At 44.0% G+C, this 19,979-nt stretch overlaps 1 protein-coding gene across 1 annotated transcript; it reads left to right on the forward strand.

Annotated features, from left to right (window-relative positions):
- Positions 1 to 7,287: 7,287 nt before the first annotated feature.
- Positions 7,288 to 11,666, forward strand: RESP18 (regulated endocrine specific protein 18). The gene is given in 6 exon segments (XM_035008334.1): positions 7,288 to 7,529; positions 7,531 to 7,592; positions 9,267 to 9,371; positions 10,579 to 10,705; positions 11,296 to 11,382; positions 11,549 to 11,666. Coding segments are annotated over 6 exon segments (741 nt in total).
- The last annotated feature ends 8,313 nt before the right edge of the window (positions 11,667 to 19,979 follow it).

Genomic DNA, 19,979 nt, shown 5'->3' on the forward strand with positions numbered 1-19,979 from the left:
CATGTCGTCCTAACCCCTGCATCTGTGCATCTAAGGACATAGCTAAACCTAATGCTCAACTCATCCCATTTATCTATGTCTGTTTTTTTTTTAAAGATTTATTTATTTATTTATTTATTTATTTATTTATTTGAGAGAGAGAGAATAAGAGACAGAGAGCATGAGAGGGAGGAGGGTCAGAGGGAGAAGCAGACTCCCTGCCGAGCAGGGAGCCCGATGCGGGACTCGATCCTGGGACTCCAGGATCATGACCTGAGCCGAAGGCAGTCGCTTAACCAACTGAACCACCCAGGCGCCCTATGTCTGGTTTTTATTAGTTAGGTTGGCCCCTACCACCTATCCTACTTTTCCCTAGCATACATTCACTGTGTCTGGCCACCACAACACATGGTTCCTGCCTCTAGGCAACTGAAGCTTAGTCAGGGAAGTAAGTTATACATATAACATATCCATGCAATAGCTATTTATTGAACAACTGTGTAGCAGACCAGCAGATGCCCTGCTTCATATCCCCGGCCCATCTCTGAGTTTGCCTGTAGCTGCAGGTAGGCTATGTTTGTAGACGCCAGCAGGTTCCCATCCCAAGCTGGGGCTCTGCTTCTTGTCCTGTGGGATTTCTGGAATGCCAGGGGATCTTGCCTACCTGTGCTCAAGACAGCTCTGAGGTGTCTGGGATTTAACACCCTCAGAGGTAGCTCTCAATAGTTAAGGACGGAGTTTAGTGGATAAATACCCCAGCAGATTTGTCCCTGGTGGGGAAAATCTGAGACAAGCTCTACACAGATCCTCAGAGGTCCCCAGTAGGGTTCACTCCCAGTTGCCCATGATGATGGTGAATTTTATGTGTCAGTGTGACTGGGTAAAGGGATGCCCAGATAGATGGTAAAACATTATATCAGTATGTCTGTGTGAATGTCTCTGGGAGAGATCAGTATTTGAATTAGTAGACTGAGTAGAGAAGATGCCTTCACTAATGTGGGTGGGCATCATCCAATCCACCAAGGACCCAAACAAAACAAAGAGGTGGAGGGAGGGTGAATCTGCTCTCTGCTTGAGCTGGGACATCCATCCTCTCCCGCCCCTGGACATCAGTGTTTCTGGTTTTTGGGCCTTTGGACTCAGATTGGAACCTATATCATCAGCTCTCCTGGTTCTCAGGTCCAGAGATGCAGCATTCCTGGTTTTCTGCTTGCAGAGGCAAACCATGGGATTTCTCAGCCTCCATCATCGTGTGCATCCTTTACTTCCTCATTTGGGGTTATTGAAACACTTTTTAGTATTTGATTTTAATGCATCAATTGTGTTTTTTATTATCTTCCTATACTTTTTAAGTGGTTGCTCTAGGCATCTGAGTATACACATTTAACTTTCCAAGGTCTGCTTATAATTGCTGCTTTACAGGGCACCTGGCAGGCTCAGTCAGTAGAGCGTGCGACTCTTGATCTTGGGGTTGTGAATTTGAGCCCCATGTTGGGTGTAGAGATTACTTAAAAATAACATCTTAAAAGAAATAATCACTGTTTTACCATTTTAAGTGGAATGCCAAGGTCTTACCAGTGTACGTTCCTTCCCTCTTCCCCATTTATGTCATAGCTGTCGACTAGAATCAATTACATCTACATACATTGGAAACTCTATCAATGTTAGAACTTTTGCTTTGAACCATCAAATGCTTTGTGAGTAATTCAAAAGGGGAAGAATAGCCTGTAATGTTTACACAGATAGTTCCCATTTCTATTACTTTCTCCTTTCTTGATGTTCTGGGTTTCCTTCTGATATCATTTCCCTTTTATCTGAAGAGCTTCTGTTAGCAATTCATTTAGAACAGGTCTACTGGCTACAAATTAGTTTTTCTCCATCTTTGTTTCACCTTCATTCCTGAAGTATATTTTGCTGGGTATAGAATGCTGCATTGACAGCTTTTCTTTCTTTCTTTTTTTTTTTTTTAAAGATTTTATTTATTTATTTGCGAGAGAGAATGAGAGACAGAGAGCACGAGAGGGAGGAAGGTCAGAGGGAGAAGCAGACTCCCCGCTGAGCAGGGAGCCTGATATGGGACTCGATCCCGGGTCTCCAGGATCATGACCTGAGCCGAAGGCAGTCGCTTAACCGACTGAGCCACCCAGGCGCCCGACAGCTTTTCTTTTACCACTTTAAAAATGTTATTCCATTCCTTTCTTGCCCCTGTGGTTCATCATGAAAAATCCACAGTCATTTGGACTATTGTTCTCCTGTAAGTGATATGTTGTTTTTCTCTGGCTGTTTTCAAGATTTTGTCTTTGTTTTTAGTTTTTAGAAGTTTGATTATGATGTGTCAGGGCATGGATTTCTTCAAGTTTCTCCTGTTTGTGTAACCAAACCCAAGTTCATCTGCCTGACACAAGGCAAAGGCCAATCAATCACTGAGACATTGAGTATGCAGCAAGGAGAGGGTTTATTCAAGAGGCAGCCAAGTGAGGAGATGAAAGGGCAAGCCTCAAATTTCCCTCCCCAAAGGGGGAGAGTCAGGGATTTTTAAAGGCAAGCAGAAAAGGGTCTCAGTAAAGGAGAAAGAAGCTTCATGACCCCAAAATAAAGGAAGTTAGAGAGTATTATGTGAGGCAAAATAAGTCAGTCAAAGAAAGACAAATACCGTATGATTTCACTCATATGTGGGATTTAAGAAACAAAACAGATAAACATAGAGGGGGAAAAAAAGAGAGAAGGAAACCAGAAAACAGACTCTTTACTCTAGAGAACAAACTAAGGGTGTCTGGAGGGGCAGTGCGTGGGGGGATGGGCTAAATGGGTGATGGGTATTAAGGAGGGCACTTGTTGTGATGAGCACTGGGTGTTGTATGTAAGTGCTAAATCACTAAATTCTACACCTGAAACTAATATTACACTGTATATTAACCAATGAATTTAAATAAAAACTTGGAAAAGAAAAAAAATAAAGGCAGTTACTAAGTAGGAGACGTTCATTTCATTTTGCTCTTTCATGTCAAAGAGGTGGCCATTGGTCCTGACTGGTTCTGGCCAGCTTCTTACTGAAAACTTGGGTCTCTGCAAAACTAAGTCAACACATGGTTATCAGGGTGTCAGGCAAGGATGTTATCTTATAGAAACAGGGTGGCAGACCCATTCTCAGAAAAAGTTGTACCTGTGCTTATCTGCCCCATTAATCCTTTGGTTGCTGGTTTCATTTGGAGTTCACTGAACTTATTGGATCTGTAGGTTTCTGGCTTTTGACAAATCTGGGAAGTTTTCAGCCATTATTTCTTCAAATATTTTTAATGAACTACCCCTTTTCTCCTCTACTTCTGGGACTCCAATGACATGCTCGTTAGACTTTTAGCATTGTCCCACAGGTCCCTGAGGCTCTTGGTTTTTTTCCCCAATGTTTTTCTCTCTGTTGTTCTGATTGGATCACTTTTATTATTCCATCTTCAAGTTAATTGATATTTTTTTCTGTATTCTTATTCTGTTATTGAGCATTAAGTTTTTAATTTTGGTTATTGTATTTTTGGTTCTAAAATAGCACAATAGTAAATAAATAAATAAATAAATAAATAAATAAATAAATAAATAAAATAGCACATTAGAGGAACAAACAGCGCATCCAGTGGTAGGAAATGCAGTTGGAGAAGTAGGCCCAGAACTGGCTACTGGGGCCTTGCAGTTAGTAGCAAAGAGTCTAGATTTTATACAAAGAGCAGAAGAAAATCACTAGGGATTTTAAGGAAATGAACAGAATTATGTGGTGTACAATTTTAAAAGACCACCCTAGGGGCGCCTGGGTAGCTCAGTCGGTTAAGTGTCTGCCTTTGGCTTGGGTCATGATCCCAGGATCCTGGGATTGAGCCCCACATCCAGCCCTCTGTTCAGCAGGGAGTCTGCTTCCCCCTTTCCCTCCGCCTGCCGCTCCCCCTTCTTGTACACACACTCTCTCTCTCTGTCAAATAAATAAATAAATAAATAAATAAATAAATAAATAAATAAATAAAATCTTTAAAAAATAAAAGACCACCCTAGCACTGCTGGATAATGTATTGATAGAGGGCCAGAGTGGAACCGACAGGCCTGTTAGGAAGTATTGTTTTGATCTAGGGGACACTGTGATAGCTTGGACTGGGCAATTGCCTAGAGCTGAGTACTTCCAGCTGGCCATGCGCTCTACCAGGAGACAGCCTGAACCTTGGAGGGCGGTGGGGGGGGGGGGGCGCAGGCGGGAATCCAGACCCTCATGCTCTCCAAGGAAACATCTTCTGCCTCCTGTCACCATGGCAACTGTGCTTCATTGCCTGGATTGGTTGCTGTGGTGACATCAGCAGCACTAAGTGACTGATCCCCACAATGAGGATTGGTTGCCATGGTGCTAAAGTCTGCATAAAAGAATCTGCCACTTTTCTCCAAGTCAAGGTCCTTGACTAGCTCTAAAACTATGGGGACATCAGGGGAGGGAAGAGAAGATCAGATATAGGACCCAAGGGGACGCCGGCTGTCAAGCAGTTGCTAAGTCACTATGCCTCAGGACTTGCCCAAATCAGGACTGCTATTAGAGCCTATTATTTATTGGGGGAGAGGGGGTTTATGTTGCAGATGGGAAGTCCTCCAGCACATATACACACAAATTCCAAATCCCATGTTTCCTTACACTTCAGAGCTTTTTAAACTGTTTCCTTCTTGAGCAGAACTTTGTAGCTGATTGAGGCATCCCTGCATTACCAGCTAGAGGGGAAGTTCTAGGACAACCTGCTTCTGGATTTTTAAAGTGGGTTTTTAATCAAAACTCCTTCTGTGGGCTTGTCTGGTGGCAATACAGGTGGGCTCCAACCAGAGCCTCTGGAGTAAAATATGTAGGGCCAGAACAGAGAAGAGATTTGGGGTGGTGATGGTGCAGAGGGTAGCCTGGTTTCAGATCCCTTTCTCCTTCCAGACGTCATTCATCAGGTGAATGCAAGGCAGGGTAGGGCCACAGCTGAATTGCAATCCTTCCTCACCCTCTCCCCCCACCACAATTTCTGGTGATCTTTTTACTCTTGGGAAAGGAACTTCCTCCCTTTGAACTCCAGGCCTAATAGGCCTGAGAACCTGCTTGGTCTTCTGAGGTTATTACTCCTAGCTTTAAGGTGCCTTGGAAGAATAGCAAAAAGAAGTGCAGTAGCAATGCCTACATAAGTTATTATTTTGCTAGCTATTTCCCTGGCAGTTTGAAATCTTTTTTTTTTCTTTAAGGTTTTATTTATTTATTTGAGAGAGAGAGAATGAGAGAGAGCACATGAGAGTGGGGAGGGGCAGAGGGAGAAGCAGACTCCCTGCCGAGCAGGGAGCCCGATGCGGGACTCGATCCAGGGACTCTAGGATCATGACCTGAGCCAAAGGCAGTCACTTAACCAACTGAGCCACCCAGACGCCCTGGCAGTTTGAAATCTCAGAAAGGAGAGAGAAGCACTGCCACCTCTGCTCAACTAACCAAGAACCAGTATGTGCCTTTTTCCTATAGCATTATAGATCTCAAAGCAGATTCAGAATCATTTGCTCTTAGGCCTCAAATTATTTCTGTAAACAATTTTCAAATATGTATAGCACAAGTTGGTGATAACCAGATAAACCTCTAGTTCCTGGTGTGACAAAATGGCTTGTGTTAGTCTCCTAACATTGAACATATATGCCCTAGACAAAATATAAAAATAACTGTTTGAAAGCATGGAGACCACCCAAAAGCAAGAAAAGCCAGAGGGAATATAATCCTTGAAAAAAGGAAAGTCCACAGATGAGTCCTACACTTAACAGGCTTTCCTCCTAAGGACACTTCACAGTTTCCTGCAGCACATGGGGAAATAGAGCTCAGGCAGAAAGTGGCAGTCTGACCAGCCTCAGAAACACAGGTTGGAGCACAGAAATGCCAGAGCAACTGGAAATTGAGGAAGAAATCTGGGAAATGAGTAAAGTGAACCCAAAATCCACATACAAATTTCCCTCAAATACTTAATTACCTTTAATTTATTTATTTTTAAAGATTTTATTTGTTTATTTGAGAGAGAGAGAATGAGAGAAGCAGGAGGAGTGGCAGAGGGAGAGGGAGAAGCAGACTCCCTGCTGAGCAGGGAGCCCTATCTGGGGCTCAATCCCAAGACCCTGGGATCATGACCTCAGCCGAAGGCAGAAGCCTAACCCACTGAGCCACCTTCTGAAGGCTTAAATGAAGAATCATTTTCTTGCCTTTTTCAGCTTCTAGACACTGTTTGCATTCTTTGGCTTGTGACCTCTTCCTGGCATCTCTCCAACCTCTTCCAATGTCACATCTCCTACTACTAACTCTGACCCTCCTGCTTCTCTCTTATAAAGACCCTTGTGATTGTACGGCGCACACCTGGAAAATCCAGGCTAATCTCATCTGAGGTTAATCACTTTCTAAGATTAATCACACTGCAAAGTCCCTTTTACCATATAAAGTAACATATTCATAGGTTCAAGAGACTCTGACATGGACATCTTTAGGGGCCATTATTCAGCCTACCACAGATGCCTGGTATTGTGATTATGTAGGAAACTATTGTTAATTCTAAGAGAGGCATATTGAATTATTTAGGAGTGAAATGTCATGATGTCTGTAAGTTACTTTTAAATACTTCAAGAGAAAGAAGCAATTCTGACAAAATCTTAATAATTGTTAAGTCTAGCTGATACATATATGTGTTCATTAGATTCTTCTCTTTGTTAATATTTGAGGATTTTCATAATAAATTTGTTAAGCTTAATGAAAAAAATATTGAGGGGTGCTTGGCTGGCTCAGTAGATAGAGCATGTGACTCTTGATCTTGAGGTCATGAGTTTGAGCCCCACGTCGGGGGTAGAGATGACTTAAAAATTTTTTAAATGTAAAGAAAAATGTTGAAATGCCAGTCTATGGTTTAGAAAGCTCACACACTAGCCTATAACTAAACAAGAATAGACGCAAGAGATCAGTTAGCTTGTTAGTGGTTTGAACCAAGGCGATGGTAGTGGAGAGAAGTGGATGGATGTGCGATATATTTTGCAGGTTGAACTCATGCATGTTGAAGATTTTTAAGAGGTGAGGGTAAAGTAAGCATCAAGGATAATAAAAATAGACTAATTACATTGAGTGTCTACTGTCCAGTTGCTATTCATATTTAATCCTCATAACAAGCTTATGGAGGTAGGTACAATTCGCACCCGCATCTTACATGCAATTCGTTTGTACAACTTTGGGGCTGAGAGTAGAAGTAGTAGTCCTTGGGACCTGGTTTACGTAAAAAAGCGGGTGCCTGGGGGTGAGTTGGGATGGCTCTGCCTGCGGTAAAGGGAAGGAGTTGGCTACGCGTCCGCGGGGGCAGGGACGAACCGCGATTGGCCAAGCTGCCAAGGGAGGGTTGTGCAGATCCAGCGCACACTGCGGGTGGGAAGCTACAGTCCAGCTCAGCCCCTCCAGCTGCTGTCTCTACTTTCTCTGCGACTTAGGAGGGGGGCGAGCGCGCGGAGCTGAGGAAGATGCAGCACCTGCTGTGGCCTAGGGGCTCCGGGGGTTCTGGCTGCTCCTCTGCTGCTGAACAGCCGCCCAGGGGGCTGCAGCGACATTAGTGGCCACGGTCAGGAGGAAACCTGGGTGGGGCGGGGGAGGGGGGTGCGGGCAGACCAGAGAGCGCTCCTGAGAGAAGTGGAGGAGGGGGCCTCAAGATTAGGAACTCAGGAGGAAAAGGATGTGTTGAGGGACGTGAAAAGAGATCAATGTAGAGAGCGTCTTGTAGAAAGAGACGCAGGCTTGAGGTGGGGCTCCGCATATGGGATCTGGACTTTAGAAAAGCGACGGAAAGACGAGTGGGCAGAGGGAAGTAAGCCCCGCCTATGCCGCCAAAGGAGAAGTAAGACACACCGAGGGGCCAAGGAAGAGAAGCCCAGGGCTGAGGGATAGGCAGGGGACCCGGATTTCTGGACAATAGGAGCAGAGACGCACGGGTACGGGGTCCTGGCTCCAGAGAGAAAGCTGGGCGGAGAAACGAACTAGGATTTCATCACAAGCCCTCTGAGCCTGGTATCTGCGCTCTGATTTCAGATCAGAAGGGGAATGTTAGGCTGGGGTAAAAGAGAATGGAGGGGGAAAGAGTCCATCCTTCTTCCTCTCCCTCCACTCTGAGCCTTCGGGGTAGACCAGCGCTGACAACGTCTGAGCGGCCAGAGACCGACTGCGCAGACTCGAAGATTCCAGTGCCAGGCGCCTGGGGAAGAGCGCGCAAACTCCTAGTCTGACGCCAACTTTCCCCGCCCGATTCTTGGGTTTAGAGGCCAGTGCAGAGGGCTCGCGAAGAACTGTGGGAGGAGGCCTGGTGGCGATGACAGGAGAGATGTGGGTGTGGCGGGGGAGGGGGACGTTCTTGTAGGGATGCCTCTGCCGCCCAGACGCCTCTTCAAGCCACGCGTCCGTCACTCCCTCAGCACCAAGGACAGCGCCAGGAGCCCTGTGGGTCTGGCAGAGGGCGTCCAGGTCACCACTTTTCCTATCTGTCCTGGAAGGATGCCTCAGACAACAATCTCCCTTCCAGAAGAAGCTCTTTTCTTTCTCATGAGGGTGCTGGAGGTTCTGCTCCTTCCGAAAGCCAGGAAACTGGTGTGGGAATCCATTTGATTTCGGAGGACCATTCCCTTTTCTTAACGCCTGTCCATAATGACTCATGGTAATTCCACTATATAAAAAATGGACTCTCTACCAACTCTACCCCATCTACTTGGAATAATGAAGGCGTTGTAGCATTAGGGATTATCCCCTCCCACACTCTGTCGTTCCCCTATGCACAGTTAGATAAACTGTGGCTTTCAGGACAAAGATCCGGACACACAAACCCTATGCATACCAATACTTGCTTCCTCAAAGGATTCTAGGCCTCAATCTCCTCCAGGCTTCCAAGCCTTTGAGATGCAGTTCACCTGCTTCCCATGCCCCATTGTTCATCTGATTATCCATTCCATGTGTATAGCTTTCTGAGTCTCTGCTTACTTCATCCTCCACAGGCTGCTCTTTGCTTGTAAGCTTGGTTCTTATCTGGAAGTTGGCATCAAAGGCGAATGAGGTTCCAAATAACAGGGCAGGTGGTGATGGGGAAGGGAAAATGAAAAGAAGGAGGACTTGAGAGAAGGAAAGGGTCTGGTGAGGGGGACAGAGACCGGGGAACCCAGGGGTAATAGTGGAAGAAAGATGCTTTTCTTCAGCTGGGATTTGAAAGGCTTCTGGCCAAGCTCCTTGCTGATGCCACCATTCTGCCTCTTAGATGGTCAGGGCCAAGTGGGAATGGGGCAGCTCTGGCCCCTCCAAGGATTTGCCAGTCCAGTTTTCCAGCACTTACAAGTTGTATTCCAGCAGATTGTGCCCCAAGGTGAGTAAGGGCTGGAGAAGAGTGGCTGGGACCTGATCAGAAAAGTTGGAGAGAGTGAGGGGCTGTTTGACCTGAGGATGGGCTTTCTTCCCCAGATGTCTCTACTTGAAACTTTCCTGTCATGCTCACCTCATGGAGAAGGGGGTATGACTGGAATGGGGGTGGAGTTGGATGGGTGGGCTCTTTGCCCTTGAACACTCTGGAAGAGGCCAGCATCCAGTTCCTTCTGATGAGTCCCAACCCCTAGTGCTATCTGAGTTTTTCCATAGCCAGCAATCTTTGGGTTCTCAGCCAGGAGAACACACCTACACACCCCTCAGCCTCTGAGTAGGAAGCAGAATAAATAGGATGATGAATAGATAGGAGGCATGAAAAGGAGTGAAAATTCCCTTGGAGACAGAAGGCTGACCCTTCCTTAGAGCAGAATTTCGTGGATGGGGGAAGGGTCAGAAAGAAAATCTACCCTGAGTTCATATTACTGCTGTTACTACTACTGATGTCTAATATGTGTGTGATGCCTTAGAGCAATGGTTCTCAAAGTGCATCAGGACCAGCAGCATCAGCATCACCAGAGAACTTGTTAGAAATGCTCATTCTTGAGCTTCACCCCAGACCTACTGAATCAAAAACTCTGGGTGTGGGGAACAGTAATTTGAGTGGGTTTTTTTTTTGTTGTTTTAAAGATTTTATTTATTTATTTGAGAGAGAGAAAGAGAGCATGAGTGGGCAGGGGGGAGGGTGAGGAAGAAGCAGACTGCCCGCTGAGCAGGTAGCCTGGCTCAGGGCTCCATCCCAGGACCCTGAGATCATGACCAGAGCTGAAGGCAGACACTTAACCAACCGAGCCATCCAGGCGCCCCTAATTTGTTGGAATTGGAAATTCCAGAATTTGGAAATTCTGATGCACACTAAGGTTTAGGAATCACAGCCCAAGTTTTCTAAGCACTCTTTACACCCCTAAGCTCATTTAGTCCTCACAATAGCCTCAAATGAATCAGCAAACAGAATACAATCCTAGTGGAAGGTTCACTATACACCAGGCACTATGCTAAGTAATGTTTATACACCAGCTCATTTAGTTCTCTGCACAAGTTGTGATTCTTTATCTACTTGAGGGAGAGGGTGATTGCTGGTCTCACTCCAATTCCTGGAGTGGACCAGTCAGTGTGTCTCAGGTGTCAGTTCACCACATCCTTTTACCCTGCAGGTTTGTTCTGGAGGAATGACATTACCCAGGATGTGAGGGCCCAGAAGCACATCAGCAGATTCCACCCCCAAGATCCATGTCTGAGGCATGGGCAGGCAGCCTTTCCCACCAAAACCACTGGGATAAGGTGCGTGAGGTCAATAGCTGGCCCATGCTGTCTAGCAGACAGACAGCAGGGAGGGAACAGATGTTAAAACTGTAGGGAAGAGGGGCACCTGGGTGGCTCAGCCATTAAGTGTCTGCCTTCGGCTCAGGTCATGATCCCGGGGTCCTGGGATCAAGCCCCGCATCGGGGTCCCTGCTCCGTGGGAAACCTGCTTCTCCTTCTCCCACTCCCCCTGCTTGTGTTCCCTCTCTCGCTGTGTCTTTCTCTGTCAAATAAATAAAATCTTAAAAAAAAAAAAACTACAGGAAGAGCTGCTGGCAGGACTATGAGAGTCATCTATGAGAGGTTCTGTCTGGGATCCATGAAAAACAACCACCAGCCTCTGCAGAAGGAGAGGAGATGGGTGTTAGCAAGTTTAGCTTCCATCTGTCATCCCTGTCTCTTTAGGGGCAAGCAAGAGGAGAAACTTCGACCCCTATTCCCCAAGGTAAGACTTATGTGTCTTCTCAAGAGTTTTCAATCCCTGACTTTGGATCCTATCCCTTTCCCTTCTGGAACCCTGTCATCCTTTTCTGCCTTCTTCTTGACTCCTGGCTTCCCCTCTCCTAGAGCCCAATGGCCAAAGTGAACAGGGAGCAGTGCTTTACCTCCAAAGTGGATTTGAAGACCCTCAATGAGAGGGGACCGACCCTGTCAAGGTAAGGGGTTTACTTTTTCTCTGGAGGTTGGAATCACCAAGAACCTGTTTAAAAGAGGGAGGCCCCTATGAAGAAGGGAATAGATATTGAGGTGTGAACAGATAAGCTGAAGAAAAGTTCTTTCCTTTCCCAATCAAAGGTTATCCCCATCCTCCTTCTCTCACAGAAACACCTGTGGGCATCTGTATGAGAGGTTGGGAGGGTATCAGTATGAGAGGTTAGGAGGGCAGATGCTGGGAGCCTCTAAGGATGAGATGATCTCAAAGATTGTGCACAGACACTGAGTCTCACATAGGCATTGAAAGTTGCCAAATTAAAGCAAATTAAATTAAATTCTTTTTTTTCTACTCCATGGCCTGGGCAAAGTGACCAGGGCAAGGCTCTGGGTTATCTCCTTGAGATGCTTGAACTCTTCAGAATCTAGATTTGAAACGCACATCCAGGGGCGCCTGGGTGGCTGTCAGTTAAGCATCTGACTCTTGATTTCAGCTCAGGTCATGATCTCAGGGTTGTGGGATTGAGCTCTGTGTTGGGCTCCTTGCTCAGCGTGAAGTCTGCTTGGGACTCTCTCTCTCCCTCTCCCCCTCCCCCCGCTCACACTCTAAATAAATAAATAAAATCAATCTTAAAAAAAAAAACAACACGCATCTAGCACTCCCATCTGTCTTTATAGATGAGACATTGGGGCTGGTCAAGGGTCAGGTTCATGGCAGAGCCAAGACTGGACCCAGGTCTCCTGAATCATAGACATTTCCCTTGCACAGCCCCTGCCTGTCCTCTCAGGGACTGCAGTGAGAATAGGGCTCTTCCAAACGTCAGACTCCTCCACACTGATGAAAGTCTTTTTTTTTTTTTTTTTAGACTAAGACCTGAATTGCAAGAAGGTGGCAGCCAGAGGAAGGTATAGGGAGGGGCATCCCAAGCAGAGAGCACTGCAGTGACAAATGCCCCGAGGCAGGTATACCATTCACTTTAGAGGAACAGGTGGAAAAGTCAGTGGCAGAAGATTAGGTTGGAGAAGTAGGCCCTGGAATGACCATCCAGGGGCTCATGGATCCTAGTGAAAAGTTTGGATTTTAAGTGTAGTGACAACTTCACTGGGAAGTTTCAAGGAAGGAGTGACATAATGTGATACACAATTTCAAAAGGCCCCTCTCATGATAATGGGGTATAATCTCTGTGAGAAAAGCAAGCGTGAAAACTGAGAGCCTGCAAGGAACTCGCACCTCAGGGGGCTTCCAGATGCTCAGGCTCTCCTAGGAAACCAGTTCTCACTCCATCAAGTGACAGCTGGCCTTCCTAAGCCTGGAGTGGTTGCTGGGTCGAGGCATTTAGAGCTAAGTGACAGACCCACTTGTAAGGGATGGTTGCCATGGTGCTTCTGTGAATGCAAACAAGGTGCTGCCATTTTTCTCCAGCCCAGAGCCCAAGGAAAAGCACAGAAGGGAGGGTGAACTATTTGTGGGAGCCAAGGGGACAGACAATGGGTGGGCTGAGTCACTGTAGCTTACATAAATCAGGCTCTTATTGAAGGATTTTGTGAAGGAGAGTAGGTAAGGAAGGGGCCACCTCCCCATATACTGATTCCAATCCTTTGTTTCTTCTTGTTTTAGGGCTTCTTTGAGCCACCCCCCACTGTGGGCCAAAGCCTTGTTGCTGACTGAGACCTCAGGTGGAGCCCCTCTGCCCCAATGCTCTCCCATTTGCCCTCCAGAGGGACAGTTCTAGGATGACCCTAATCTGGATCATTAAAATGGACTTTCATGCAAACTCTTTCTGTGATTTGTCTTGAGGCAGGATGGGTGGGGTTTGGAAATGGCCAGAGCCCCCGAAGTAAAAGAATAGGGGTGGACCAGAACAGGCGTGCAGTGAAAAAGCACAGCTCTTCGGTACTGGTAGAAGGCTGGTTTTTGTCTTGTCTTCCCTGAAGTGGGGAAAGTGAGAGAAGGACCAAAGCTGGAATGCAGGCTTCCCCACTCACACCTACCTGCACTGTGTGGTCTAGTTGCATGCCCTTTCATGTCAGACACACCTGGACCCTGCTATTTTATGAGGGTCTTCCTCCCCCTGCCAGCCAAGAATCAAGAGAGAAGTGCTCTAACCAAAGTGTACACACATTAAATATTTTGATGGCTCTTGCCAGTTTGCTCCTGGTAGCTGAAAATCTTAAAGGGAGTGGGTAATCTGACCACCTATGCTCAGCCCAGCTGAACACCAGAATATCCTGTTTGCAGAGCTTTATACTTCTCAAGTACTCTCACACTCATTGAATACTCAGTGTAAGCAAATGGGCAGGTATCAGGATTTGATTTCTCTAAGGAGTTATGGAGTTGTATACCTATGCTAATGATCATATAGCTATAAACCTAAGTTTATAGACTTCCCTGGCTGTAAGTTATACTTCAATAATAAATAATAATAACTATGAACTTCTCAAAGTAAAAAATGTAAAAAGGAAATAGGAGAAAAGATGTTTCTGAAAAGAAGAAGATGGGATGATTTGCTTTACCTGCTATCAATACTCAGTATGAAGCTGTAGTAATTAAGAAAGTGTGGTATTGGAGCACCTGGGTGGCTCGGTCAGTTGGGCATCTGTCTCGCCTCAGGTCATGATCCCGGGATCCTGGGATTGAGCCCCGCATCGGGACCCTTGCTCAGCGGGGAATCTGCTTCTCCCTCTCCCTCTGCCCTCCACCCCACTCGTGCTCTCTCTTTGTCTCTCTCTCAAATAAATAAATAAAATCTTCAAAAAAATATAAGATAGTATAAGAATAACTTCATGTCCTAATGGTTAGAAAAGATTTCGTAAAGAGGAGATGAAAGTGCAAAAAATAAAGGAAAAGATAGTACATTTAGTACATTAAATTAAGAATATCTATAAACTCTAGGGGCACCTGGGTGGCTAAATTGGCTAAGCCTCTGACTCTTGATTTCGGCTCATGATCTCAGGGTCATGAGATTGAGCCCCACATTGGGCTCCATGTTTGGCAGGGAGTCTGCTTGGGATTCTCTCTCTCCCTCTGCCCTTCCCCACGCTTGTGCACACACTCTCTCTCTAAAATAAATAAGTAAATCTTTTTAAAAAAGAATATGGATAAACACAACTGAAGTAAAAGTTTTAGGATATACTATTATCTCTGCCATGTGAATGCAAAATTCTTCCAACTATCTTCCCTGATAAGAATGGGAAATAAAGAATTTTCTAAGTCAGTGTTGTTCAGTAGAACTATAATTTATAATTATATATGTAATTTAAAATTTTCAAAAAAAATAAAAATTGCTAGGGGTGCCTGGGTGGCTCAGTCATTACGCATCTGCCTTTGGCTCAAGTCATGGTCCCAAGGTCCTGGGATCGAGCCCCGCATCGGGCTCCCTGCTCCGCAGGAAGCCTGCTTCTCCCTCTCCCACTCCCCCTCCTTGTGTTCCTCTCTGTCTGGGTCAAATAAATAAATAAAATCTTTTAAAAAAATAAATTAATTAATTAATTTTTAAAAAGTACAGGGTTTTCATTCAAATAAAGGACAAGAGTAGAAGCTAGGATTAAGCTAGATATTCCCCATTTTCCCATCATATTCAGGCTCCATCTTTCTTCACCCTGATCTATGGCCCCAGGTTAATGTCTATGAACTGTATCAACTGTACGTCCTTGCTCACTGGCTTATAGTTGGATTTGGCCAATAGAAGGTATTGACAAGCTATCAGGGTCCAAAGAGGGAGAAAATTCAGGGTGTGCATTCCTCTGGCTCCCTCCCTGACTGGCTGTGAGTTGACAAAGGTCTATATTTCTTTACCTGTCCATACATTTATAAACAGATCTATAATTAAACTCTTTGGATTTACTTTGAGTGTACCATGGTTTCTGGCTGAGTTCAAGGCATCAGACTGTACACATGTGAAGAGAAAATTAGTAAACTGGACTGTAGTTCAAAAGAAAATATCCAAGGGGCGCCTGGGTGGCTCAGTCGTTAAGTGGTCTGCCTTCGGCTCAGGTCATGACCCCAGGGTCCTGGGATCAAGCCCCGCATCGGGCTCCCTGCTCTGCGGGAAGCCTGCTTCTCCCTCTCCCCCTGCTTGTGTTCCCTCTCTTGCTGTGTCTCTCTCTGTCAAATAAATAAATAAAAATCTTTAAAAAAAAAAAGTCTTATAAAAAAAAAAGAAAATATCCAAAATGAAGTACAGAGAGACAAAAGAATGGAAAATACAAAAGATAAGGTAGAACAATAAAAGATATCACATGACAGTCTAATATACATTTACTTGGAGTTCCAGAAAGAAGGGAACGAGAAAATGGGGGTAGAATCAATATTTAAGGAGATAATGTCTGAGAATGCCTCAAAATTGCTGAAAGACACCAAGCCATGTATTCAAGAAGCTCTTTGAATCTCAAGGAGAATAAATGAAAAGAAATGTCTCTCTAATGACAGCCTAGTAAAATGTTGACAAAGATAGGTTACCTACAAAAGAGTAACAATTATACTGACAGATAATTTCTCAAAAAGAGAGAGAGAGAAAGACAGAGGGGGGAAAGGGGGATCAAAAGCAGATACCCAGATACCTCAAGTTTACCGCTAGGATCTGCCCTCTACTTGTCCTCACCCTATTTCCTCTCCCAACAAGGTAACCTCTATGGACTACTTCAGTAAGCTCCCTCTTCCTCTGGATCCTTTTAGGTTAGGACAATGGGAATACCTAGGAGAGATCAGAGGGAGGGAATGAGGAGAATGAGAATAGGGTGTCTTTCCCCCCCCATCTTCCTCCCTTTAAGGTTGTTATAGGCTGTTTGCTCCCCCTGGCACACATGTGCAACAGGAAACATGTACAACTGTATACATACTCACACTACTCATGATAAACCAATACTGAGGATAATCCAAAATCTATATATCTTTACTTTTCTTTACAGTTTCATAACCTAATCATGCATCCTTAGGTTATAAAACTGTAAAGAAAAGCAAAGCAATAGGGTCAAAAAAAGAATGAGTAATGGCCACCTTTGGGGGGTGCCTGGGTGACTCAGTCAGTTAAGCATCTGCCTTTGGCTCAGGTCCTGATCCCAGGGTCCTGGGATAGAGCCTGCGTCAGGCTCTCTGCTCAGCGGGGAGCCTGCTTCTGCCTGCTGCTCCTCCTGCTGTGCTCTCTCTCTCTGTCAAATAAATAAATAAAATCTTTAAAAAAAAATGGCTACCCTTGGGAAGAGATAATGACTGGGGGACATGATAGGGTTTCCAAGGTGCTAGAAATGTTCTATTTCTTGACCTGGATTACATGGGTGTTCACTTTGTGATAACTTACTGAGTTGTTCATTTTTGTTTTATGCATTTTTCTGTTTGTTTTATTTCACAATTTACACAGTTTTAAAAAAGGAAATAAGTGAGTGAAGTGATAAAGATGGCAGGAGGAGGGTGGCTGGGTGGCTCAGTCTGCTGAGTGTCCAACTCTTGGTTTTGGCTCAGGTCATGATCTCAGCGCCCTGGGATCAAGCCCCACATTGGGCTCGTGCTCGGTGGGGAGTCTGCTTGAGGATTCCCTCCCTCTCCCTCTGCTTCTCCCCACCCCCGCTTGTGCTCACTCTCTCTCTCTCAAATAAATAGGAGAAAATAAATAAATAAATAAATCTTAAAAAAAAAGATGGCAGGAGAAATTGTGGAAGGTGCAGAGAATTCCCTGGGTATATTTTATTTTGATTTCTGAAAAATGTAAATATTTTACATATTCAAAAAATAAAATTACAAAGTAAAAAAAAAACTTCTCCTCATGAATGGTTGAGAACAAACTGAAACAAACAAACCAAATTATATATCAAGTTGGTAAAAATGCCTACACAAAAGAACTATTTCAAATGACTTTAGAATGCAGTATTTTGATGGTATACCCTAAGGGATTATATTCCAAGGACAAAATGAACTACCACACATCTTAAATGTCTTTATTGTTTTATTAGTAGGGTAATATTTGCATTATTATTTGTAAATTATTATATTTATATCGTACGATTACACATATAAGCAATTATATTAATGTCGTAAGAAATCAAAGTTTTCAGTGTAAGAATAAAGAGATATGGGGGTGCCTAGGTGCTTCAGATGGTTGGGCGTCTGCCTTCAGCTCCAATCATGATCCTGGGGTCCTGGGATGGAGCCCCACATTGGGCTCCTGGCTCAGCGGGGAGCCTGCTTCTCCCTCTCCCTCTGCCTCTCCCCCTGCTCATGCTCTCTCTCTCTGTATCTCTGTGTCTCAAATGAATAAATAAAATCTTTTAAAAAAGTTTTTTAAAAAAAGAATAAAGAGATACGAGTACAAAATCAAAAGAGCTCAGTAAAAATCACAGTTAAGTTTTAGTTGGAAATATGAGTGTGTGTGAATGTGTGTGTTTATCTTAATATTCCAGCTCTGTGCACTGAAAGGGCCTATAAGCAACGTCATCTCAGTTTCTATTATGACCCTTAAATCCCAGACTGTGATCTCTAAAGTCAGTCCTTACTAAAAGCTACCAAGTCTCTTGGAAGAATGGCTGCTTCCATGTCTAGAGCAGGGAATAAAAAAGATGAACCTGGTACATCTTGGAGTGATAGAAAGCAAGAGAACTGTCAGTGATTAGTGGGATTTTTCTTTTCTTTTTTTTAAAGATTTTTACTCATTTGATTGACAGAGAGAGACACACAGTGAGAGAGGGAACACAAGCAGGGGGAGTGGGAGATGGAGAAGCAGGCTCCCTGCTGAGCCCAATGTGAGGCTTGATCCCAGGAGCTGGGATCATGACCTGAGCCGAAGGCAGACGACTGAGCCACCCAGGCGCCTCTAATGGGATGTTTCAAAAGGACCTCAGAGAGGGACGCCTGGGTGGCTCAGTTGGTTAAGCGTCTGCCTTCAGCTCAGGTCATGATCCCAGAGTCCTGGGATCGAGTCCTGCATCGGGCTCCCTGCTCCGCGGGGAGCCTGCTTCTCCCTCTGCCTCTGCCTCTCTCTCTCTATCTCTCATGAATAAATAAATAAAATCTTTAAAAAAAAAAAAAGGACCTCAGAGACAGTTTAAAGGAGCTTTCACTGACTTATTCTGAGGCAATTTGAATATAAAAAAAATTACTGCAATTGATTGATGCACATTGAATATATGAAAATCCATACTTCCATAGTAATGATCAAACAAGAAACGTCATTAAAATATTTTTTAAAAATTTATTTGTCACAGTTGGAAGGAACTACTATACCTAAATTCATTACGCTGCAAATTGGTAAACCAAAAAAATAAGAATGTATGCTACCTTTCCAGTTGGAGCTGTATTTCAGGGTAAATAACCCCAGCTGATGAAGAAAGCTCTTCTTTATAAAATAATATCAGCTAATAAATGTTAAAGGGATGATAGAATTAGAAAAGTCACCATTTTGCGGCCTCTAATGAAATAATTTAGTCGAGGACCATCAAGGAAGAACAAATCCATTAGGTGAAAAGTTGATGGGAACTAAATATTTTCACAGTGCCAAAATATCACCCCACAGATTACATATTAGTCACAAGAGGGAAACGTAAGTTTACATACAGTGATCTGTCTTTACCTTAAACCAGTGATCAATTTTAGCATCACTAATAGTAGGACAGGCAGACATTACCCATTTCCTGAAATGACACAATTGGACGCATAAGCATCACCTATAAAGCATTTTGCTTAAAAAATGTTTAACCTGATCCAATCAAGACTTTAGATATAACTCCTAGTTTACAGAAAATGCAGGGAACATACAGGATAGACACAGGGGAAATACAGGGAAAACTATCATGAGGAAATTATCAGACAAATTCAGAAGGTGGGGAGTTGTAAAGAAAAACTAACCTGGTCTATTCAACAAGACAATGTCAAAAATGGGGGGGGGTGTCTATATTATTTAGAGAGAATTAAGAAACATAACCACATGCAATGGTGGTCTTTGACTCCTTTTTTTTTTTTACTCCTATTTTGAACAAAACAGATGGAAAAAGGCATTTTTGGAAACAATTTGAGAATTTGAATATGAACTGAGCATTAAGTGATATTAGAGAGGTACTGTAAATTTTGTTAGATGGGCATTTGGATTATGTGGGAAAATATCCTTATTTCTTGGAGATGCATATTGAAACATCTATAAGGGAAACAGAATGTCTATAATTGACTTTTTAAAAGAAGCAAATTTGGAAAAATAGCAATAACTATTAAGTCTAGATGATGAGTATATGCGTATTTACTATGCACTCTATCCTTTCCTGTATTTTGGAAAATTTTTAACGAGAAGCAAGAGAATAAAGTGACCAAATCTGAATTTTAGAAAGCTCACTCCCTAACTTATTGGGTGAGAAGAGTGAAAGCAAAAGACTAGTTAGATGATTACAGTAATATTCGTGATGAAAGAGCACAGTGGTTTAGATAAAGTAGTGAATATGGAGGAAAGAAGAAATAGACAGATGGGAGATACATTTTGCTGGTAGAAACCACAAATTGTTGATAGGCTTGAGGCAGGAGGGGGTAAAAGAAAAGGGAGTCAAGGCTAATAACAAAAGCGAGTATGTATCATGTGTTTAGTACCTACCAGTACAGTCATTGTTCTAAGTGATCCACATGAGTTTA

Source organism: Mirounga leonina, unplaced genomic scaffold (assembly GCF_011800145.1).
Source record: "Mirounga leonina isolate KUSES-001 unplaced genomic scaffold, KU_Mleo_1.0 Mir_151, whole genome shotgun sequence".
Lineage (NCBI taxonomy): Eukaryota > Metazoa > Chordata > Mammalia > Carnivora > Phocidae > Mirounga > Mirounga leonina.